The 24,870-nt window shown below is 41.3% G+C and overlaps 2 protein-coding genes across 27 annotated transcripts in view; one reads left to right on the top strand and one right to left on the bottom strand.

Annotated features, from left to right (window-relative positions):
• Positions 1–24,870, bottom strand: part of FBXL13 (F-box and leucine rich repeat protein 13) — a 268,541-nt gene that overhangs the window by 160,995 nt on the left and 82,676 nt on the right. For all 26 annotated transcript variants that reach the window (XR_010158650.1, XR_010158651.1, XM_063814976.1 and 23 more), the window contains one exon: positions 799–894. Coding sequence is in view for 24 of the 26 variants with exons in the window: in XM_063814976.1 (XP_063671046.1) it covers positions 799–894 (96 nt within the window). In the remaining 2 variants the exon portion in view is untranslated. The remainder of the gene's footprint in view (positions 1–798; positions 895–24,870) is intronic.
• On the top strand, positions 4,906–8,993 carry LOC134810500 (transcription factor NF-E4-like). The gene is given in 5 exon segments (XM_063815118.1): positions 4,906–4,933; positions 6,020–6,159; positions 6,278–6,382; positions 6,384–6,523; positions 8,627–8,993. Coding segments are annotated over 5 exon segments (738 nt in total). The 3' UTR covers positions 8,952–8,993.

The following is a 24,870-nucleotide window of genomic DNA, read 5'->3' on the forward strand; positions in this document are numbered from 1 at the left end:
CAGAGTGCTTGGATTATAGGCGTAAGCTACTGCACCCAGCCAATCCTCTCTCTCTTTTTTTTTTTTTTTTTTGAATGATACAGTCTTGCTCTGTTGCCTAGGCTGGAGTGCAGTGGCACGGTCTCAGCTCACTGCAACCTCCACCTCCCAGGCTCAAGCAATTCTCCTGACTCAGCCTCCTGAGTAACTGGGATTACAGGCACCTGCCACCATGCCTAGCTAATTTTTGTATTTTTAGTAGAGACAGGGTTTCACCATGTTGGCCAGGCTGGTCTCAAACTCCTGACCTCAGGTGATCCGCCCACCTTGACCTTCCAAAGTGCTGGGATTACAGGCATGAGCCACTGTGCCCAGCATAATCCTCTCTTTTTAGTGGAATTAACTCTTCCAAAAATTATGAGTTATGAAAAGGCCATTGCACACCTCACACCCTAAACATCTTTCCCATGGTCATGGACTTAACATATAGTCTATGCTCATGAAAAGGAAGTAGGGACACTGTAATAAAACCAGAATGGAGTACAAACTATCCAATAAAATGGAGCTTTGTTTCAATCCAAAAATGATATTCATTTATATTTACATTTAAAAATACTAATGATGTATCTCTTAAAATAGCATTATTATCTTTTTTATCTCTTCCCCCAGGCTTGTGCCTGGACAAAAGAAAACCAAATTCACTTGCTGCTGGTGACCACAGAGCATGGAAGAAGGTGTCCCCACAACAGCTGGCTTCACAGCAGTCCATTCCCCTTTAAAAACTAGTGTAAAGACATAGTTCAGTTAGTATCTACTTACAGCATTCCACAGTGAGTTTAGTTGTGTCATCAACATCCAGGCATGATTAACTTGACCACATATTATCACATCTTTTAAACTGAGGTAGAAGAAAATCTAAACACAAAGAAAAATACACAACTTTGAAAAATGTGAACTTTGATGTAACTTGTCCATTTACCTTTTGTCTGTGTGTGTGCACACACACACGCATTAGTAATAATAAGGTAATCCATACTTTGCAAATAGCAAGAGTTTAAGTGCTAGAATTTTATCTGAAGATAGGAGTTTTATCTAAAGTACTGGAACTTACCTGCTGACTCCTTTTATATAATGTAATCCTTTTAATTGATAGTGGCAGAAGGATGGTGAGAAAGATAAGCATATTTGTTTTATTTTTTGAATGAAGATAGAATTCTGCTAGAAAACTAATGATTTCCATAAATAGTCATTGGTACATAGAAGGCAATCAATACTGTCTGCTGAACTAAACTACATTCCTTCTAAAGATATAGGATTCCTCAGAGAAGAAAAAAAAAGGATTTCTGGGAAAGAGCAATAAACACATTTTGGCTTCTACTTCTGGAAATGTGGTAGACCAAAAAATCAGGAAATCCTGCTGGTACAAAACATCAGTAAATGCTAAAAGAAACATTTTTTAAAAACATAATTCAGTTGTCAAGAAAGTAAAACAAATATGCAAGGACCCAATCCTTATAAACCCAGACTGATAATAAGGTGCTTCATGCTATAGTTGCTTGGGAGGGAGGAACAATAAAGATGGTTGCTGCTTTTCATAATAAAATGGGTTCAGATTTTACTGGCCATGCAGAGACATAAGAAAGTCACCAGGCCTGTACAAAGCTGGTACAGTCATGCTCTGCATAATGATATTTCAGTCAATGATGGGATGCATGTATGACAGCAGTACCGTAAGATTATAATGGAGCTGAAAAATTTCTATTGTCTAGTGACATCATAGCCATTGTAATATCATAGCACATTTACTTAATTTTTAAATAAATTTAGTGTAACCTAAGTGTACACTGTTTATAGTGTAGTACTCTATCTGTAGTTGTGTACAGTAATATCCTAGGCCTTCACATTCACTCAACACTCACTCACTGACTCATTCAGAGCAACTTCTAGTCCTCCATTGATAAGTGCCCTATATAGGTGTGCCAATTTTAATTTTTTTACCATATTTTTACTGTACATTTTCTATGTTTAAATATATACTTATCATTGTGCTACAATTACCTACAATATTTAGTACAGTAACATGCTGTACAGGCCTGTAGTCTAGGAGTAATAGGCTATACCATACAACCCAAGTGTGTACTGGATTATACCATCTAGGTTTGTGTAGCACTCTATGATGTTCACACAATGACAAAAATCACCTAATGACACACTTCTCAAAAGGTATCCCCATCATTAAGCAATGCGTGACTGTAATTGAAACTGAGTCAGAAAAAAAAAAAGAAAAGAGAGAGAGAGAGAAATCCAGGATTATGAAACAGAAAGAAATCACGCCTGTAATCCCAGCACTTTGGAAGGTCGAGGCAGGTGGATTGCTTGAGGTCAGGAGTTCAAGACCAGCCTGGCCAACATGGTGAAACCCTGTCTCTACTAAAAATACAAAAATTATTGCACACGTCTGTAATCCCAGCTACTCGGGAGGCTGAGGCAGGAGAACTGCTTGAACCCAGGAGGTGGAGGTTGCAGTGAGCTGAGATTGCACCACTGCACTCCAGCCTGGGCAATAGAGCAAGACTCTGTCCAAAAAGGGGAAGAGAAAGGAAAGGGAGGAGAGGGGAGGGGAGGGGAGGGGAGGGGAGGGAAAAGAAAAGAAAAGAAAAGAAAAGAAAAGAAAAGAAATCAACCATATTGGCAAAAGAAAAACTAAGGTATCTAGCCTGGTATCAAAAAGATCTCTCGCCAGGCACAGTGGCTCACACCTATAATTCCAGCACTTTAGGAGGCTGAGGTGGGAGGCTTGCTTGAGCCCAGGAGTTCAAGACTAGCCTGGGCAACATAGTGAAACCCCATTTCAACTAAAAATTTAAAAATTAGTCATGTATGGTGGTGCACACCTATAGTCCTAGCTACTCTAGAGGCTGAGACGGGAGAATTGTTTGAGCCTGGGAGGCTGCGGCTGCAGTAAGCCATTGTCATGCGACTGCACTCCAGCCTGGGCAACAGAGCAAGACTCTGTCTCAAAAAATAAAATAAAATAAAATCTCTCAAAGAATTTGTAACCATATTGACCATTTTTGGTTTGAGTTAAACAGAAATAATAATAAATTCATTTTTTTTAAAAAAATGAATGAAAAGAAAAAAAGAGTTTGTAACCAAAGGCCAGCGATTATGTGTGTTGGGATTTAAATTTTATCATGCCTGGGATCCAATTTGAATTTGTTACCTTTGTAAATGGATTTGATATATTAATGTGCAAAGAGGTTCCACTGGTAATAACTCTGGGACATTTGGCAGAAATAAATATCATTCTCTCTAAAGAGACAGACACAGTCAAGCCAGGCCTTACAGGATACCCATGGATTAAGCCCTCCAAAAACAAGCTCCCAATCAAAAACTGCAAAACACAAGAGGAAAAGGAAGTCCAACAAGATTCAAAAGAAACCTTTAAAGTGATGAAGACATAAAAAGAAAAATAAAACTCTTGAGACAAAGTTGTCAAAACAGGACTGGGAAGATCTGTAAAAGAACCAAATAAAATCATGAAAATTAAAAATATAGTTATTGAAATTTAAAACTCAGTGGGTGAGTTAAATAGCAGATGCGACTCAGCTAAGAAGAGAATCAACAAATGAATATGTACCTGAAGAAATTACACAGGATAAAATGTAGAGAAATAAAGAGACGAAAAATATAAAGGATGCTAAGAGACACATTACATAACATGAAAAGGTCCAACACACATCTTTACAGAATTTCCAGGAGGGAATAAAGAGAATAAAATCAAAGCAAAATTTAAAAATACCACAGACTAAAATGTTTTAGAACTGATGAAAGGCAACACTTTTCAGATTCAAAAAGCACAGGAAGTTCCAAGCAGGAAAATGAAAATATATCAATGGCATTATAAGTGAAACTGCAAAAGGCCAAAGCACAGGAAAATTTTTCAGGCAATTTGACACAGATTACATACAAAAGACTGTCATGTAGACAGAACAACATAAGGTGGAAGTCAGCAGAAACTATCAATCTGAGATACCATATGCAAGTAAATTACAACTCAAAAATGAGTATTAAGACATTTTTGGCTGAGTGCAGTGGCTCACATCTATAATCCCAGCACTTTGGGAGGCTGAGGCAGGCAGATCACCTAAGGTTGGGAGTTTGGGACCAGCCTGACCAAGATGAAGAAACCCCCTCTCTACTAAAAATACAAAATTAGCCAGGCGTGGTGGCACATGCCTGTAATCCCAGCTACTTGGGAGGCTGAGGCAGGAGAATCGCTTGAACCTGGGCGGAGGTGGCGGTGAGCCGAGATCGTGCCATTGCACTCCAGCCTAGGCAATAAGAGCGAAACTCCGTCTCAAAAAAAAAAAAAAAAAAAAAAAGACATTTTTTGCCAGGCATGGTAGTACACCTGTAGTCCCAGCTACTTGAGAGGCTGAGGCAAGATTACCTGAGCCCAAGAATTGAAGGCCAGCCTGGGTAACATAGCAAGACTCTGTCTCTAAAAAATTTAAGGCCAGGCACAGTGGCTCATGCCCGTAATCCCAGCACTTTGGAAAGCCAAGGTGGGCGGATCACCTGAAGTCAGAAGTTCAAGACCAGCCTGGCCAACATGGCAAAACCCCATCTCTACTAAAAATACAAAAATTAGCTGGGTGTGGTAGCATGCACCTGTAATCCCAGCTACTTGGGAGGCTAAGGCAGGAAAATCGCTTGAACCAGGGAGGCGGAGGTTGCAGTGAGCCAAGATCGTGCCACTGCATTCCAGCCTGGGAGACAGAGTGAGAGTCCATCTCAAAAAAAAAAAAAATTTAAAGACACTTTGACACATAGACTGAGAGTTTGCTTCCAATGGACCCTTCACAAAGGAACTTCTAAAGAACACTGAAATCAGAAGAAAGGCATGAAATGCAAATAATAACAATGGGCAAAAAATCTAATAAGTATATGGGTAAAGCCATTAATTTTATAAAACAGTATCATGATGACAAACGTGGGGGTAGAACAATAAGATGGAACAAAAACACTAGATAATAATAACACTCTAACACCAGAGAGAGTAATCAAGAGTTAGTGTTCTAAATTTCAATTATTATTCAAGAAGAAAGTATAAATATTAATTTACTTTAGGCCTTATTAATAAATGTACACATTAAAAATATTTGAGTAACCAGTAAAATAGTAGAAATAGAATGGTTATCTTCTACAACATGTTACAAATATTTAAGAGTAACCAGTAAAATCATAGAAATAGAATGTATATCATCTAAAACATGAAAGTAGAAAAAAGGGGGTAGATTTAAATACTCAATAAATAGTACACTACTTGGTAATGGGTGCACTAAAATCTGACTTCACCACTATACCATTCATCAATGTAACCAAAAACCACATCTATCCCAGAAGCTATTGAAATTACTTTAAATGTTTTTATTTTTTAAAAATTCAATAAAGTCAGGAAAGGGGAAAAATAAAACATATAAAAAGATAATAAATAATAAATAAAAAGATAATAAATAGTATAAAATGAAATTAGAAAAATGAACCCAAGTATATCAATAATCATAATAAATTTAACAAAATGTATTGGTTAGAAGACAAAAATTTTTTATTCCTAAAAATGCTTTTTGCTTTAATGTTTTTCCCCCAATATTAATATAGCTATCTATTTTCTTTTCTTAGTTTTATTTTTAATTGACAAATAATAATTAAAATGCATTTATGGTTAAAATGTGATGTTTTGATGTATGTTTATAATGTGGAATGATTAAATCAGGTTAATAATTAAGAAATCACCACCTCACATAATTATCATTTTTGTGTGTGAAGAAAACATTTAAAATCTACACTTTCAGGCACGGAAAGACAAATTCTCCATGATTTCACTTCTATGTGAAATTTTAAAATGTTGGACTTACGGAAGTAACGAGTAAAATGATGGTTATCAGCCTTCCTTTCATTTGTGTTCATTTTGTTTTTGAAAGATTCTCCCCAACGCCCGAAAGCTTGAAGGAATGAGTAACTCCTCTCTTCTCAGGCCCAGTCCCAAGGCACAAGGCCACTTGTACCAGCAGCGTGAGTCAGCAAGATAGCAGAAGCAGGAAGAGAGCCGGCCAGAAGACACCTACCCTGGCCGGAAGACACGTACCCCTGAAGATCGAGAAACAGGCCATCTGGGTACCACATAGCAGTTACATCAGACTGGGACAATTCCTGTTTACAGAAGACTATAAAACCCTGCCCCCTACTCACTTGGTGCTGACGCCATTTTAGGCCTTAGCCTGCCTGCACCCAGGCGCTCATTAAAACAGCAGGTTGCTCCACACTGCCTCGTGTTGTCTGTTGGCACACTCTCAAGAGTTTGAACGGATACAAGAATCTTTCATCTGGTGCCGAAACCCCGGGAGGGGCTCCGGTCTTCGTCCCCCGTGGACCTACCCCTCCGCCCCAGAAAGCAGGCCACAGCAGCCGGACAAAGGAAGCTCCTCAGCCTCCAGTTGCTTCTCTGTGCATGCACATCAGTCACTGATCTCACCTACTGGTAAGTTTCCCGGGAGCCCGGTTAACAAGGAAAAATCCATACAGCCTCTCTTGGTTTCTCCAGTCTGAAAATCCAACATTGGTCCAAGAAGGCTCCGACGTGTGCCAGGTACTTGCTGATCATCTGGTCTTAGGGGGACGCCTCTAAGCCATTTGATCCCGTTCCGGGAACGAAAAAGGCAGCGGTGACGATCGCTCCTTTCATCGTCTCCCTCCACCATCCAGGATGGTCTCCTTTTTCCCTGTTTTCCCGAGCCTACCCTCAGTTATGGGAAACTCCCCATCCTCAATTCCAAAAAACAGCCCTCTAGGCTGCCTCATAAAAAAACCTGTAAACCTGGCCAGGTGCGGTGGCTCATGCCTGTAATCCTAGCACTTTGCGAGGGTGAGGTGGCCGGATCACCAGGTCAGGAGGTCAAGACCATCCTGGCTAACACGGTGAAACCCTGGCTCTACTAAAAATACAAAAAATTAGCCGGGCATGGTGGCAGGCACCTGTAGTCCCAAGCTACTCAGGAGGCTGAAGCAGGAGAATGGTGTGAACCCGGGAGGCAGAGCTTGCAGTGAGCCAAGATCACACCACTGCACTCCAGCCTGGGCGACAGAGTGAGAGTCCGTAAAACAAACAAACAAACAAACAAACAAACAAAAACCTGCAAACCTTAGGCCTCAGGCAAGACATCCATCCTCCTTGTCTTTTTTTGCAATTCAGACTGGCCACAATATGAATTGAATAATGGGTCCTAATGGCCCGCAAATAGAACATTCGACTTTACAATTTTAACTGATTTAAGCAATTATTGCTGACGACTGGAGAAATGGGGAAAAACTCCTTATGTCCAGCCCTGTTTGCACTCAGATCACAACCCGACCTCTGTAATTCTTGCTCACCTGTTCAAATCCTCCTTTATTCTCGCCACCCAGATCACCTTTCTCCTCCCAACTCCACATATTTTCCTCGTTAGATCCAGCAGACTGCTGTCCATTCCTCCCAGCCCCTGCCTCTCCCTCTCAGCCGTCTTCTTTAACCCCCTAAGCCTCCTCTTTATCTTCTCAGCCTTCATCTTCCCAGTCGCCATCTTCCCAATCAGCAGTATCCACTTCTTTTCCTACACTGTCCTCTCCTCAGGACAATTCTAGCATTGTCTGTACTCATTACTCATTCTCCTTCCTCACTGCCCTTTCCTGAAGCCTGTAAACCCATCCCACCACCTTACGCCCCTATCTATCCTCCACTGCCTATCAACTTAACCCTCCTTCCCCCTTCAAACCCTCAGCAGGAACCGCTTCCAGGTTCTTCCTTCTCTCCCACCCATACTCGCTCAGGCACCATCTTTGGCCCATGCCCCACCCTTAGTTCAGCCCCTGTGCTAGAGAGCCCCCTTCAGAAAGTAGCAGGAACTGGAGGCATTGTTAAAGTTTATGTTCCCCTCTCCCTCAGTGATCTCTCTCAAATTAACAAAAGACTCAGTTCATTTCCAGAAGACCCTACCTCTTACATTAGAGAGTTTCAGTACCTCACCCAGTCTTATGAACTAACTTGGCATGACCTCTACATTATCCTCTCTTCCACCCTCACCCCAGAAGACTGGGGCCGTATCTGGACCCTAACTCAGGCACATGCTGATACAATTCATCACCAAGCTCCTGCTCAGCCTACTGGTGCAAAGGCAGTCCCCAACCAGGACCCCCACTGGGATTATCAAGATGGGGCCTCTGGACGCTGCTGTCGAGACCACATGATTGTGTGCCTCCTTGCAGGACTCAAAAAGGCTGCCCATAAAGTGGTAAACTATGAAAAACTTTCAGAAATCACCCAAGGTCCTAACGAAAACCCAGCCCTTTTTATCTCTCGTTTAACTGAAGCCATGAGAAAATATACCAACCTAGACCTAGCCAGCCCAGAAGGAACCGATATTTTAAACCTTCAGTTCATCTCCCAATCCACCCCCAATATTCAGCGCCAGCTTCAAAAACTTGACAACAGCCCTCAAACCCCACAACGAGACTTTCTTAATTTAGCCTTCAAAGTCTTTAACAATCGTGATGAGGAAAGTAAAAGGCAAAAACAGGCAGGGTTTCAAATGCTTGCCTCCTCCATCAGGGGCCCTGCAGGCCATGGGGCCACAGCTCCACACAGAAGCCTCCTAGCAATCCACCTCCACCTGGTGCCTGCTTCAAGTGCGGCAATGAAGGCCACTGGCCCACACAATGCCCAAACCCAGGTAAGCCCACGAGGCCATGCCCCCTCTGCGGAGGACCCCACTGGAAGTTGGACTGTGAGCGGCCCCTGCAAGGACCACCCCCATCCCTTCCTGAGCCAATCAAACCCTCCTACTCAGATCTCGTCAGCCTTGCCACTGAAGACTGATAGTGCCTTGGAACAGACACCCCAGCAACTACCATCGCTTCATCTGAGCCAAGGGTAACCCTGATGGTGGCAGGTAGGCCAGTATGTTTTTAAAATTAATACAAGGGCAACCTATTCTGCTTTCCCTAATTTTTCAGGACCCACCCAGTCCTCCCAAGTCTCTATTGTGGAAATTGATGAACAAGCCTCCAAACCCTGAGCCCCCACCTCCACTTTTCTGCTCCGTGCACACCTTTTCCTTCACTCACTCTTTCTTAGTCCTGCCCTCATGCCCAACTCCGCTCCAAGGCATCCTTTCAAAACTCCACACTGCTCTCCACTTCCATGTTCCCCATAATACCCAACGCATCAACCCAGACCCCTCTGGGGCTTCTTTCTTCTACTCCAACCTCCCACCTTAAAACATGCAACCTTTCCTTATCCCCCATCTGTAGTTAGCCCCCTTGTTTGGGGTAATTCCACACCCTCAGTCGCAAAACACCACACTCCCGTCCGTCCGCATTACCCTTAAAGAGCCCACCCAGTTCCTATCACAGAAGCAGTATCCCATCCCCCAAGCAGCTCTCACAGGCCTAACCCCTATCATTTCTCACCTCCTCGCCAGTCACCTACTCCGCCCAACATACTCCCCTTTTAACACACCAATTCTACCTGTTAAAAAACCAGATGGAACTTATCGCTTAGTCCAGGACCTCAGTTATTAACCAAGCTGTATTCCCAGTATGTCCAGTAGCTCCTAACCCATATACTTTACTTTCTGCAATTCCCTCCAATACCACCCATTTTTCTGTTCTAGACCTAAAGGATGCTTTTTTCACAATTCCTTTACACCCTGATTCCCAAAACCTCTTTGCCTTTACATGGGAAAACCCCAACACCCACGGAGTCCCTGTGTATGATCACTTAAACAGAGAAAAACGATCCTTAAAGGTAGGAGGAAGCCAAAGACGGCAAGAGGACGAGTGGCCCCTGCAACGGATCATCGAATATTATGGTCCTGCCACTTGGGCGGAGGATGGTTCATGGGGTTATCGCACTCCCATATATATGCTAAATAGAATAATTAAGGCTACAGGCTGTTCTAGAAATAATCACTAACCAAACCGCCTCCGTCCTGGAAATGGCTCGCACAACGACAAAAACAAATGTGCGTGGCAATTTATCAAAACAGGCTAGCACTAGACTACTTATTAGCAGAAGAAGGTGGAGTCTGTGGTAACTTTAATGTCTCCAATTGTTGTCTTAACATAGACAATAATGGAAAAGCAGTTCTAGAAATCGCTTCAAACATCAGAAAAGTAGCCCATGTACCAGTCCAAACCTGGAAAGGATGGGACCTGGCAAACCTTCTAGGAGGATGGTTCTCTAATTTAGAAGGATTTAAAATGCTGATAAGGACAGTAATCTTCATCATTGGGCTCCTCCTTTTTCTCCCGTGTTATCCCACTGATAATAAAAGCCATTAAAACTCTTGTTGAAACTACAGTTAACTATGTTTATTGTGGCACTATTCACAATAGCAAAGACTTGGAACCAAGCCAAATGTCCAACAATGATAGACTGGATTAAGAAAATGTGGCACATATGCACCATGGAATACTATGCAGCCATAAAAAATGATGAGTTCATGTCCTTTGTAGGGACATGGATGAAGCTGGAAACCATCATTCTCAGCAAACTATCGCAAGGACAAAAACCAAACACCGCATATTCTCACTCATCGGTGGGAATTGAACAATGAGAACACGTGGACACAGGAAGGGGAACATCACACACCGGGGCCTGTTGTGGGGTGAGGGGAGAGGGGACGGATAGCATTAGGAGATATACCTAATGTTAAATGACGAGTTAATGGGTGCGGCACACCAACATGGCACATGTGGCACATGTATACATATGTAACTAACCTGCACGTTGTGCACATGTACCCTAAAACTTAAAGTATAATAATAAAAGAAAAAGAAACTACAATTAATTGCCAGACAATCCAGACAATGCTCCTGCTACAATGACAAGATGGATACCAACCCGTCTCTCAAGAATACCAAAAAAATTAAGGTTTTCTTTTTCCAAGGTGCCCACGCCACCCCCTATGTCATGCCTAAAGTAGTTATTGAGAAAGTCACCCTTTTTCCCTTTTTTCTATAACCAAATAGAAAGGAATGAAGGATTCTCCCCAGGGCCTGAAAACTTGAAGGAATGAATAACTCCTCCCTTCTCAGGCCCAGTCCCAAGGCACAAGGCCACTTGTGCCAGCAGTGTGAGTCAGCAAGATAGCAGAAGCAGGAAGAGAGCCGGCCAGAAGACACCTACTCTGACTGGGAGACACGTACCCCTGAAGATTGAGAAAGAGGCCATCCAGGTACCACATAGCAGTTACATCAGACTGGGACACTTCCTGTTTACAGGAGACTATAAAACCCCTGCCCCCTACTCATTTGGTGCTGACGCCATTTTAGGCCTCAGCCTGCCTGCACCCAGGCACTCATTAAAAAAGCGTGTTGCTCCACACTGCCTCGTGTTGTCTGTTGGCACGCTCTCGGGGTTTGAACTGATACAAGAATCCTTCAGTTTTGTATTGTATTTTAGTTGGATTTTTAAAGTTTATCTCACAAAGAGGGTGACTACATAATAATTAAAGGTAGCAATTCACTAGAGATTATAGCAATCCTAACTATGCAAGCATCTAATAACAAAGCCACAAAGTGACAAGGAGAATCTGACAAATCCACAATCATAATGAAAGATAATATCAAAACGATCTCAATACTTGATAGATCAATGCAAGGAAATAAGTCTTCGATTTCTCAGTGCTCCTGTAAAAAGCACTAGCCTCCAGAGGCATGGAAATCTACATGATATAAAGATAGGTAATTTTACCCTTCACTTACTTTACAAACATTTTACTTTCCACCTACTATTGAAATTAGATCTGTAGTTATTCGTAGACAAATAGTTATTTGTCTGACAAACAGTTAATTGCTCTGATCCAAAAGAATAATAAAACTTCTCTTACCTCCCCAAGAAAGTCAAATGGTCACAGCCTGGATTAGTCAAGATTCCAAGGTGTCAGGAAGATCCCTAATTTACATTTCAAGAAGAAATGGGTCCCAGGACCTTGGAGACATGTCTAGGTCATAAAAGCTGGAGATGCTAGGGCTTACCTGGCCCTTGGAGAGATGCATTCTAAGAAGTCTTGCCTCTCTCTTTTACTTATAAATACCTTTGTGATTTTATTAGGTCCACCCAGATAATCCAGGATAATCTCCCCATTTCAAAATTCTTGACTTAATCAAATCTGAGAAGACTCTTTTGTCACGTAAGGTAACATACTCACAGGTTCTGAGGACTGGGATATGGACATCTTTGTAGGGGGTGGGGTAATGTTCTACCTACCATACTATATGAGGGAATAATAAACACTAAATTTAAGACAGCAAATACCTCTGAGGGAGAAAAGAGAATGCAGTCATGGAGGCTTTAATTGTATGTTATGTTTTATTTCTTAAACTGGGTGGTGAGTGTACAGTTGCTCATTAAATTTCTTTGCATGCCTGAAATATTTTATTGAATAATCTCACTTTTTAATAAAAATACTTAGGAATAAATTTAACTAATTTAACTAAAAAGGTGAAAGACTAGCATACTGAAAATTACAAAACATTGCTGTAAAAAAATGTAAAAAGGCCTAAACAAATGGAAAGACATCCCATGTTCATGGATTGGAAGACATAACAACGATAACAGAAATTGAATCAGAATTTAAAATCTGCCTCTGAATAAACACCAAACAAACATGGGCCAAGAGTTTTATAAGACCATTCTATCAAATATCCAAAGAACAGACCCTACAAACAATAAAAATACTAAGATGTCAATACTATCTAAAGTGATCTATAGATTCAATGTAATCCCTATAAAAATTTCAAAGGCTTTTTTTGCAAAAATGAAAAATCTGACCCTCAAATTTGCAGTAAGTGCAAGGAGTCACAAGTAGCCAAAACAATTTTGAAAAAGAACAAAGTTGGAGGACTCACATTTCCTGATTTGAAAACTTACTACAAAGGTATAGTAATCAAAATATCAAGGTACAGGATAGACATATAGACCAATGGAATAGAGCTGAGAGACCAGAAATAAATCCATACATCATGGCCAAGTGATTTTCAACAAGTGTGGCAAAACATTCAATGGGGGGAAAAAAGTCTTTTAAATAAATGGGACTGGGACAACTGGGTATCCAAATGTAAAAGAATGAGTTTGGACCCTCTACCTTACACCATATAGCAAAATGAAGTCAAAATGAGATAAATGACCTAAATATAAGAGCTAAAACCAGCCAGGTGCGGTGGCTTGTGCCTGTAATCCCAGCACTTTGCAAGGCTGAGGCAGGCGAATCACGAGGTCAGGAGATTGAGACCATCCTGGCTAACATGGTGAAACCCCAGGTCTACTAAAAATACAAAGAATTAGCCGGGTGTGGTGGTGGGCACCTGCAGTCCCAGCTACTCAGGAGGCTGAGTCAGGAGAATGGTGTGAACCTGGGAGCCAGAGCTTGCAGTGAGCCGAGATCGTGCCACTGCACTCCAGCCTGGGCAACAGAGCGAGACTCCATCTCAAAAAAAAAAAGAGCTAAAACCATAAACTCTTAGGAAAAAAATAGGGATAAATAAATCTTCATGACCCTGCATTTAACAAAGAATATGACACCAAAAGCATGAGAAACAAAGGAAAAAATAAATAAGAGTTAATCAAAATGAAAACCTTTTGTGTGTCAAAGAACATGATAAAGAAAGTAAAGACTTCACTTTTTGCCTGTATGTACTCGGAGGGCAAGAAAAATGCCAGCAATTAAATGAGTTGTTGAAATGGCCAACAAGCCTTGGAAAGGTATTATGTTGGATCAGGTGGCCTGAAAGCTGTACTTGTAGTTTTGTACCTACTGTACTTGTAGGATATTTTTGAAGACAGAGGAACTATTATAATTAGTCCTATGTTCAGAGAGGTAAAAGCAACTGGAAAAGAGAAGTGGCAGCACAGAAAAGTAGTAGAAATATAGAATCAATTTTCTGAGCATACAGAGAAAGAACAAATGACTTGTTTAAAAGGGTCCATTTTAATGTTCTTCCTTTTTATACTGGTAAATACTTTCTAGTCCAAGAAATCTGGCTCCGAATTTCCTAAAATTTTTACTTATTTGATCTATTCCCCTGTATGTACCCATCTCCCATTGCCTGCGCACCTTTCCTGTGCAAATGCCCCCCCTTACCCACCTCTTTTTCTGACATTCCACACAGGCCAGTCTCTCATCCCACAGACTTGTTCTCAAAGAAGACATACTTTCTCTAGAAGATAGTATCCTAAAGAGCATTCTCCTATTGTCTTAATCCATTTGAGCTGCTAAAACTGAGTACTATAGACTGAGTAACTTATAAACAAGAGGATTTTATTTCTCACAGTGCTAGTGGCTGGAGGCCTAAGATAAAGTCTCCAGCAGATTCAGTGTCTGGTGAGAGCCCACTTCCTGGTTTATACACAGTCATTTCACTGTGTCCACACATGGCAGTAGGACCAAGGAGAATCTGGGATCCCTTTTATAAGGGCACTAATCCCATTCATGAGGGCTTTGCCCTCATGGCTTAATCATTTCCAAAGACATCACCTGCAAATACCATCACATTGGGGATTAGGTTCAACGTCTGAGTTTTGCGGGACATAAACATTCAGTCTATAGCAACTATGTTTCCCAAATTCCATTAAAAGCCAAAATATTATTTTGACTATACAGGTCCAAATGGGTCTGTAATCCCAGCACTCTGTGAGGCTGAGGTGGGCAGATCATGAGGTCAATGCTGGGTTACAGCCCAGCATTCAAACACTGGATCCCGGGCACATATAGATACACTCTTCTTTTTCCTCCACTGTGGAGTAGCAGTCCCACTTCTCCTTGATAGTTAGGGTCAATTACTCCACCCAACACAGTAATTCCCTTCTTTGCCTGTTGATTCAGGGGCATGAGGAGTTCATAGTGGTTGGGTGGCAGTCTTAACTTTTAGTTCGATAGAACTATCATTGTGCGTCCTGGTGTAAACATTCCTCCTTTTTGAACCAAAACCTCTAGGTTAGCAGCATAAGCTTATGGAAACAGAAAGCAAAATTTTTGCTAGTGGGTTACTAGGGGTAATAGTGAGTGTGCCACTCCCATTTCCAACCCTTGATTCCTGGACCCAAGAATCTTGACTATGGAAGGAAGAGTATCATATATTGGACTGTGATTCAGAGTATATACAGATTCCTGGAGAACTTTGCCCCAGCCTTGCAAGGTACTCCCCCATCGTTGGCACTGGAATTGAGTCTTCCAAAGGCCACTTCACCATTCTGTCAAACCAGCTACTTCAGAGTAGTGGTAAAAACTACAGTGTAACTGTGTTCACTGTAAAAACCAGTGAATTCCAGGAGCATGGACCCATTGAGGCATTTCTTTTGCTGTGAAGTTTTATAAATGGGAGTTCCTCTGCACAAGCTCTCTTGCCTGCCACCATGTAAGATGTCCCTTTGCTATTCTTTCATTTGCAACCATGATTGTGAGGCCTCCCCAGCCATGTGTAACTGTGAGTCCATTAAACTTCTTTCCTTTATAAATTACCCACCCAGTCTCGGGTATGTCTTTATTAGCAGCATGAGAACAGACTAATACAAGCTTTAGAGCCCTTTCTAACTCCTTGTGCCAAAATATAAATGCAGAATCTCTATTTAGAGAACTCATGTGAATAAACTCAGCCTCTTCCAACTTTATCTTCTTTCTACCATTATCCCATACCCTCATTATCCATTTCCACATATTTTTCAGATTTCAGTCTGTATAAGTTAGAAAACTCAAGTAGTTTTTTTTGGAGTGTAGTGCACTTTCTCATGGGTCACATTTTATCCCACACCTTCAAAGGCCTGCTGGGACTTGAGTCTAATTATGAGACTAGAAGCAAAGAGGGGTGGTAGGGGTGAGTTCTAAGAAAAATCAATATTGTCTTGCTTGGCAACTGCCTCAGTGGAGGCCATTACAATTTCCTCATGCAGTGTAGCATTAACCACCTTCTGAGGTGGAGAAGCCACTAGCACTGGGAGTGCGGAGGCCACTTCCACTAGCAGTAGGATTGCCTCTTCCACTAGCAAAGAAGACTCACCAGAAGTTAGAGGCTCGATGTCCTCAGTTTCATCAAGGTCTTCCCACAAGTCCCCATTCCAACTTATAGAAACCAATTCTGGTTTTCTTTTTTCCCTTTTTTTTTTTTTTTTTTTTTTTTTTGAGTGGGGTCTCGTTCTGTCACCCAGGCTGGAGTGCAGTGGTGTGATATCAGCTCACAGAAAACCCCACTTCCCAGGTTCAAGCAATTCTCTTGCCTCAGCCTCTGGAGTAGCTGGTTTTATAAGTGCCTACCACAATGCCCAGTTAATTTTTGTATTTTTAGTAGAGACGGGGTTTCACCATGTCGGCCGGGGCTGGTCTTAAACTCCTGACCTCAAGTGATCTGCCTGCTTTGGCCTCCCAAAGTGCTAGGATTACAGGCATGAGCCACCGCACCCACCGAGAAACCCATTATTTCCCAGTCAACGCCTTCACTTTAACAGAGTATAAAAGTGGGTCACAGGATGAGATAAGATAACTGTAAAACTGGGTCACAGGATGAGATTCTGCATTTGATTTTCAGGAATCTCAGCCCTGTGGCTAAAGGAGATAAGACTCTCCCTCAGGGCACATGTGGAAGCTTTCAGTCATTTATGCAGTACTTGAGCTGGAAATTTGAATTCCTGAGCTCCTTCTTTTCTTTCAATACTTTGTTCGTGACATTAGGAGCAACAAGCCAACCTAATTATATTCATGTGATTTCCAGAAATGTTTGAGAGTATCATATGCACAATTATCAGCTCCTTGCTTCTTATAAGTGGTTGATTGGGAATATCCAATGCAGATATTTGGCATATCTCTATTGCCAGATAACACCGTGAAACATCAGTGCTCTTTTTAGCACTGAAAAAAGAGTCATTTGCATCTTTAAATCTGATCATATTAAAAAGCCAATTCTAGGAACCTAAAAACCAATTCTAAAAACTCATCCTTAAAATTCTGTTCCTATAGAACCACCCTTGGTACCAAAATCTGTATTAGTCTGGGTTCTCCAGAGAAAAAGAACCAAGAAGATATATATAACTATCTACCTATCTATTTATCTACCTATCTATCCATCCATCCATCCATTAGATATATATTGAGAGAGAAAGATAATTACTTAAAGGAATTGGCTTATGCAATAATGAAGGCCAAGAAGTCCAAGACCTTCTGTTGGCAAACTGGAGACCCCAGAGAGCTGGTGGTATAGTTCCAGTACAAATCTGAGTCCAAAGGCAAGAGAAGATTGATGTCCCAGATCAAAGGCAGTTCATTCATTCTTGGGGCTTATATGACGTTTTATTTATTATAACTACTTAATTAATATTTTTTTAATGCCGTACTTTCAATAAGAAGGGAAAGAAGATAACAGTTGTATGGAGATAGAAAGGAGATTTATATTTGTTGTGCACTTCTGTGTGCTAGGAATTTTATTTTAATTATTAGAAGAACCCTGCTATGTGCCAATTATTATCTTAAAGATGCGGGAATCTAACTGCATACCATTTTCTAGTTCTATCTGGGTTAGGGTTGCTGCCTTAAATAAAGGATGCCCAATTAAATTTGTATTTCTGATAAAGAACAAATAAATTTTTTGTATTATTATATGCCACATATTGCACAGGACATACTTACACCAAAAAATAACAACTTTATCTTAAATTCAAATTTAACTGGGCATCCTTTATTTTTATTTGCTAGTTCTGGCAACCCTACCCTTGATTGGGGTCCTGCATTGCTTGTGCTGGTCTCTCTCTCCTTTATCCCTGCAGACAGACCTTCATTCCTGACACCTGATCACCCAGTCTCTGATCACCTGCCTGTCACTAAGATCACCATGTGTTGATGGCTTCATACCCACACCACTGTGTTGTACCTATCTGCAGGATTCCCACCAGTTTAGAATTCTTTCATGCTCACCACCTGGCCAGCATGCATCTGGTGGAACCCCTGGACTACAGTCAAATTCTCTGTAGACCATGTCCTAGCACATCCAGCTATGTGACAGTCTGCACTTCACACTATCCAGAACCCACACCACCCTGGTGGCTATGCTCCTGAGTGAGCTTCCAACCAGCAAACAAACCACTCCACATTCCACACAATATAAGATATTGTGGGAAGGTACAAACTGTGGATAGATAACTAACCAACAACCCACAGAGGCATGTTACAACTCAGGGGCAGCAGGAAGATCCCCAGAAAGGGGGAGTAGATGGGATTTGTGTTCAATACTTTTTTTCTACATGGATAAGGCTATATTCATGTTTATGAAATCAGTGAATTCCATAGAGCTGGAAGACATAGCTGACTCACTGAATATTGGAATCAGAACCAAAATCAACAAGATGAAATTGAACAGGAATAACAGAAACTGTTATGCTAAGGTTGAGATTAGCAGTGACATAAGGCAGAACATCCAGTCAGCAGTTCAGATAAAGACCTCAGAGTTTTGGTTCAACACAAGCTCAAGGATGGGCATTATCATGTAATGGGGGAAAAACAACATTTAGATTCAAACAAACCCAATCTCAAATGCTAATTTCACCACTATATTGCTATGACCCAAGTCTTTGTCTCATAAAATGGGCACACTCACTCATAAAATGGGTGAGTATGAACAAGATAACACATGTTGAGCATGTGTGAACAGTGCCTAGAATGCATGGGAGATACTCAGTAATCCACACCCCACATCCCTGGAACCTGGCACGATGCCCCCCCCCCACATCAATACATTTAGTAGGAGACATCATAGCACTTTCCAAATAATCTATTGAAACATTCATTTTTGCCTGTCCTCTTTATTTAGGATGCCAGAAGAAATGGGAAGACATTAAGGTTTATGTGCTAATATTTGAGTCCTTTCATGGCATTTACATGGCAGAGCCAAAAGCAGAAGTTGACAACCATCAGAAGCCAAACCAGCCCCACAAAATACCTAGCCTTCAAGAGAGAAATTGGACCAATCTATGAAAAATGTTGCTGGTGTGTGGGGATGGGGAGGTTGGAAAGTTGCTGAGACTTCGGGAAGGAATGGAGGCTCATGACAGATATTTGTGCCACATTCCCATGTAGACCTTCCTAAAATGTGGCAGGCCCTCTAATGGGCACCATCAGAAAGCCATGGCAACTGACGATCAAAAGATCTGCCTTGAGGCCATGGTCCCTGTGCCCAAGCTGGGCTCAGAAATCATGGAGTCTCCCGCCTTCAAGGGACTGTGTCGATTTAGGCAGTGAGCACAGCCACAGCCGCCCGTGTGGATGTGGACTCAAGTCCAGTTCTCTTCATGGGTGCTTGGCTGTGAGACACCTCTAAGACTCTTGCACAACCAAGCAGCAGGGGAAGAAGGATATTAGAATTGAATGTGATGATTGAGATTTAATTTACTGGTTAAATGGGTGGGGACATGCAGCAGATGGGCCTATTGTAAAGGAATAAATATAACATTTATTTTGTTCCAAGTACTAGGGAGTATTTTTTTTGTATGCTTTGTCAGAGATCAGTTGGTTGTAACTATTTAGCTTCATTTCTGTTTATCACACCATAATTCACAATTGCAAAGATATGGACCAAACTAAGTGCCCATCAATTAATGAGTAGATAAAGAAAATGTGATACACACACACACACACACACACATATACACATACATACACACACCATAGAATACTACTAAGCCATAAAAAAATAATGTCTTTTGCAGCAATTTGGATGGAACTGGAGGCCATTATTCTAAGTGAAATAACTCAGGAAGGGAAAACCAAATACTGTATGTTCTCACTTGTAAGTGGGAGCTAAGCTATGGGTATTCAAAGGTATACAGAGTGGTATAATAGACACTGGAGACTCTGAAAGGGAGAGGGTGAGAGAGGAGTGAGGAATAAAAAAATAGTATACTATGTACACTATTCAGGTGACAGGTACCCTAAAATTTCAGATTTCACCAGTATATAATTCATCCATATAACCAGAAACCACTTGTACACCTAAAGTTATTGAAATTTAAAAATTGTAAATAAAAATCCCACATATATTAGGAAATATAATTCACACTCTCTATGAAGTAAAAAAGGGCTTATAAAGTAGGCCAAACTCAACCCTACCACTGTGATTTAACCTAATTCCCCAAGCATCATTTATTTCATTTGCAAAACAGAAAAAAAAAACATACCTCACAAAGATATGGGGAGGATTACATGAGATAACTAATAGCAAAAATCCAAGCACAGTTCTTAGGGTAGTGTGGATGCATTTTATACGAATTTGAATTTGGTGGATTTAAAATAGTGAAATAAAAACATAAGCCTCACTATATGGCAAAACTTGAAATAATGTGAAATCCCACTTTATATTTATTCCTAAATGAAAATGCATCTTGAGTGGGTATCATACACTAATCACTAATGGGACGTGGAGAATTTTTTTCAAAAGGAGAAGTCCAGGATGATTCCCACAATTCTAATTTGGATGACAAGCGATGACACCATTTACCAAGAAAGCCCAGGAATACAGAGGGGTGGGGAGTAGTCCCATAAGAGAGGTGGGGAAGTAACGGCTTCAAGCTGAACATGCTAGGGGGTAGATGCTATGAAATATTCCAGTGGAGTTACCCAGCAGGCATTGTTAAATGACCTGGGTCTTACAAGAGAGTGATGGCTGGAGATACACAGATTTGGCAATCGTGAGTAAACAGCATATAACTATAACCTAAAGCATGTATTTGAAATCACCCAGGGAGTGAAGATGGAATGAGAAGAACAGAGAAACAATGACAGAGTCCTTACAAACACCATGATACAAGAAGGCAATGGGGATATGTTATGAACAGAAAACCAAGTGGGAGTACTGTCACTGAGGATGAGTTTCCAGAGAGAATTAATGCTGAAGAAGCTATTGCAGGTCAGTGGTCAGTCTAGCTAGCACTGCTTCAATGAAGGGTAAAGATAGGCTCAGGAATGTCCACTTTAAGGGGCGGGGATGATACTTGCACTGGATGCTGCACTAATCAGATCACACTTGGAATATTTTTTTCCACCTCCAGACACTGCTGAGTATGAAGAACTAATTCAGACACTGCTGAGTATGAAGAACTAATTGGAGAAGGAAGCCGTTGTATAGCAGATGCAGAGCAGCAGAAAAAATGGTAATGACAATAGAAGATAAATTAGAAAATTTGGAAAAACCCAAACAGATCAGCCATATTGAAGGGAAAAAGAAAAACAAAACAAAGTGGGAGAGGGCAGAAATGTAGAACGGTATACATTCTTTTAACCCCAAGAATGAATGTAGCCAAGAACACAGTGGGGACTTAGGAGTCTCAGCACAGAGCATTCTCTACTCCCTACTGCTCAGGCAAAGAACTCCTTCATCATGCAGAACCAAAACTGGTGTAGAGTCTTAAATGACCTGGGTATCTCTACGCAGAAGAAAGTGCTTTCCATGTAAAAGGATTAACTTGAACCTGGGTGCTCAAGGGACACCCTAGGCTGCTTATCCCACTGATTCTGATCTGACTGTGTTAAGTAATAAATCATGTGGTTACATATTCACATTATCTTGTGTAGTTTTCTCTCACATTGCTACTTAAAGAGAAACCCCAGACACAATAATGAGGGAGCTCAGTATAAGGGTATGAAGAGATCCAGGCAAGCTATAACCTGGAGAGCTCCCTGCCCTTCAGAAGGTGAGACCACTCAGAATGAGGGAGAAAACGTGGCCCAGCCCACTTTATGAGGAAGCTACAAACAGAGAATTCTTAGAAGACAGCAGCCAAGGGAGTAGCAGGGATGGGGACAGGGAGGGCTGAGACTAGAAACTCACAGAGGAACAAACAATTGAGTAAACTGGAAACAAGTAACCACAAAAGCACTAGAAAATAAAATGAAAGCTTTGCATGAATAATTGACAAATTTGATCTTCCTTGTGAATGCAGAAGAAGGAACTAGAAACAAAAGATAATGAGGCTGCTTTCTCTGCTTTGATCTGAAGGACAACTTTCTAATTATCTGATCTTTCCCAAGACAGAACAGAATGCATCGCAAAGTCAACAGACTCTCCAGCACAGAAAGTACTAGACCAAATGCTGGATAAACATTACTGCTAATGGAGATGTTTCATTGCCTTGGCCTCACATCTCTACCTAGAAACACTTTAGAAACACTCTGGGCCTCTCTCTCTCTACCCCTCATATCTTCCCAGGAGAAGAGGAGGAGTGTTTGGGAGAAAGAACTAGGCTTGCAATTCAGCTCCTGCTCCACCCTGCCTTGACCTGAATGCAAGATGCATGCATCCTGGTCTGCTCTCAGCAGCATAGGGAGGCCTGCAGTTGTTCAGCTGTGCAGTGACCGAGGGGCGAGTCTATCTGATTCAGGGATGAAAGAATGAAGTAGTATCCTTTGTCAGTGATCTTAAGTCATAGTCTCCTATCAGCTGTATCAGATAATATGTCCACTTCCATCTCTCTACTTCTCAATTGGTTCCAAACTCAGATATGGAAGAGGGTGCCCTCTAAAACCTCAAGAACATCTGTGAGGAATATTTTCCTGTAAAAGAGGTTGGATCACATAACTCTAAAATTGCTGTATATGTAGAATTCAGTGACTCTTACTTTTCAGATACTTCTAGGACCTTCTAACTTAATGTCTCATTGACATTTCAAATTCACTGAATCCAAAATTAAGTTTCTCTTTCCCCAAAACCAGTTGACTCTCCCGACATTACTGCACATCATAAGTAGCACTGGCTTCACATTCATCAAGATTTAAAAGGTTAAAGTTTCCAAATAATAGGTAAATTGGAAATGTCCTTATCATGATTCCAAAGCAATGCCGACACCAGAGAGTGGTGGGTGAAAGCCTAGCTGTGACTGCCATGACCTAGTAAGAATGTAGGGCAAAGAGAGAGAGCCAAAGCCAACATCTGGAGGTACAGTCAGACCAGAGCCAACATCTGGGTGTGAGGAGAGAGCAAGAAACCTATCCTGAGGATAGAGAAATAATTCCCAGAGAAAAGAAACAGGAAATGTCATACCACAGAAGCCCAGAATCAAGTGCTACTGAAAAAGCATGACAAGAAGGGATCATAGGCAATCAGATTTGATGATTAAGAAATTCCTGGGACCTTGATGAGACCAAGTTTGTAATAGTGGAGCTGAAAAGAAAACATCATTTTTCATTCGATCATTCAACCAATATTTATTGGGCATCTACGGATTGTGAATTCAAAGCAGGTAAGACACTGTCCCTGTCCTCAAGGCACATATAGTCCAAGAAGAAAACACAAAATAGGCCATTATAAGAGAGTAAAAAGTATCTCAAGAGGCACTCTGGGAACAGAGAGGAAGGGTAACTAACCAAGACTGAGAGAGAGGACAGAGGATTAAAGGTAGCCTTTCTGGAAGAGATGACATCTGAGCTGAGCCTAAGCAGGACTGAGTAGGGCAAGGAAGAAGAGGAGAGAGCCTACAAAGAGAGCACGTGATGGGTGAAGGCATATGGCCAGAGAGGGTGCCTTGAACTTGGGTAACATGGAGTAACTCCACATGGCTACAGCCAAGGGCTCGTCTGGAGCAATGATGGAGAATGAAGCTGAGAGGTAGTGGAGGCTAGAACTGGAAATCCTCATGCAGCATGTTAAAGCCAACAGAGTTCAGGAGAGATTTTAACCAGGAAGTGACATGAATAAATGTGATCTGAGAAAGACAACTCTGGTGGACAAATGAAAAATAAGTCAGGTGGTCAAAGTCAACAGTCAAGAGTAGATGCCAGAAGACAAATTCAGTAGCTTTGAATTTGATAGTAATGTCACTAATAGACAATGAGTGCCAGAGAGAATGGAGAGAAGAAAGAAAGTGAAATTACATGCTAAAAAGAAAAAAATATGCAGTAGGGGGTAAAAGAGAGAAGTCAAAGATATTTCCAAATTCTGGCCAAGTCAACTGAGTAGATGATAGTGCCATTCATTGAGAAACAGGATATAAGAGACAGGGTTGGACAGGATATAGGGGAAAAGGAAGGTTGGAGGAAGAAAATGATGAGTTCTGTTTTGGTAATGATGAATTGGCTTGTGCCTTTGGAACACCCAGGTAGAGACTGTTTAAAGCAGTTTTTGAGTGTCACAGTGGGCAGGTGGGAGGTAGTGTCAAGAAGTCTGCCAACACATAACAGGAGAAAAATAGAATACTTAGCAGCATTGAGAAATGATTTATAGGAAAGGAGTGAGTCAAACACATTTTTAGACATGAAGGAATAAATCAATAGAAAGAAAGAAATTTAAGATCATAGGACCAGGGAAGGCATGGGAAAGAGCAAGTTGGCAGTTCTCTCCTGTTTAATGTTACCTTGTAGTGCAATAAAAGGAGGGCTGTCTTTGGAACATAAAACACGGACTCTTGAGTTAATTGATAAATTGCTTCAATGCAAATCACAAGCCACCTGAAACAGATGGTAAACTGCTAAAATAAATTAGGTTCCACCAACCATTCCAATGGAACATTGTATGGTATGGAAAGAAAAATACTTAACAAGACAGGAAGCATGAGTCAGGAATAAGTGGTGCGCAGTGTGAGTCATGCCTGTAAGATCAATAAAGAAGCTGGCTCTGCTCCTGACTGCATTACTTCTGAGCCTCCTACCCCTCCAGTCACCCAGTCTCAATGCTGCCCTATCACCCTCCTCACTCATTCTTTCACTCCAGATACTATGGGTCCCAGAATTCTGTTAATGCTTTGGTTCTCACATGGGTCCTTTTTTTTAAATTTCCCACTGATACTATCCTAATGCTCTTAGAGAAATCTGTCTACCTCCAGAC

This window comes from Pan troglodytes, chromosome 6 (assembly GCF_028858775.2).
Source record: "Pan troglodytes isolate AG18354 chromosome 6, NHGRI_mPanTro3-v2.0_pri, whole genome shotgun sequence".
In the NCBI taxonomy this organism is placed as follows: Eukaryota; Metazoa; Chordata; class Mammalia; order Primates; family Hominidae; genus Pan; species Pan troglodytes.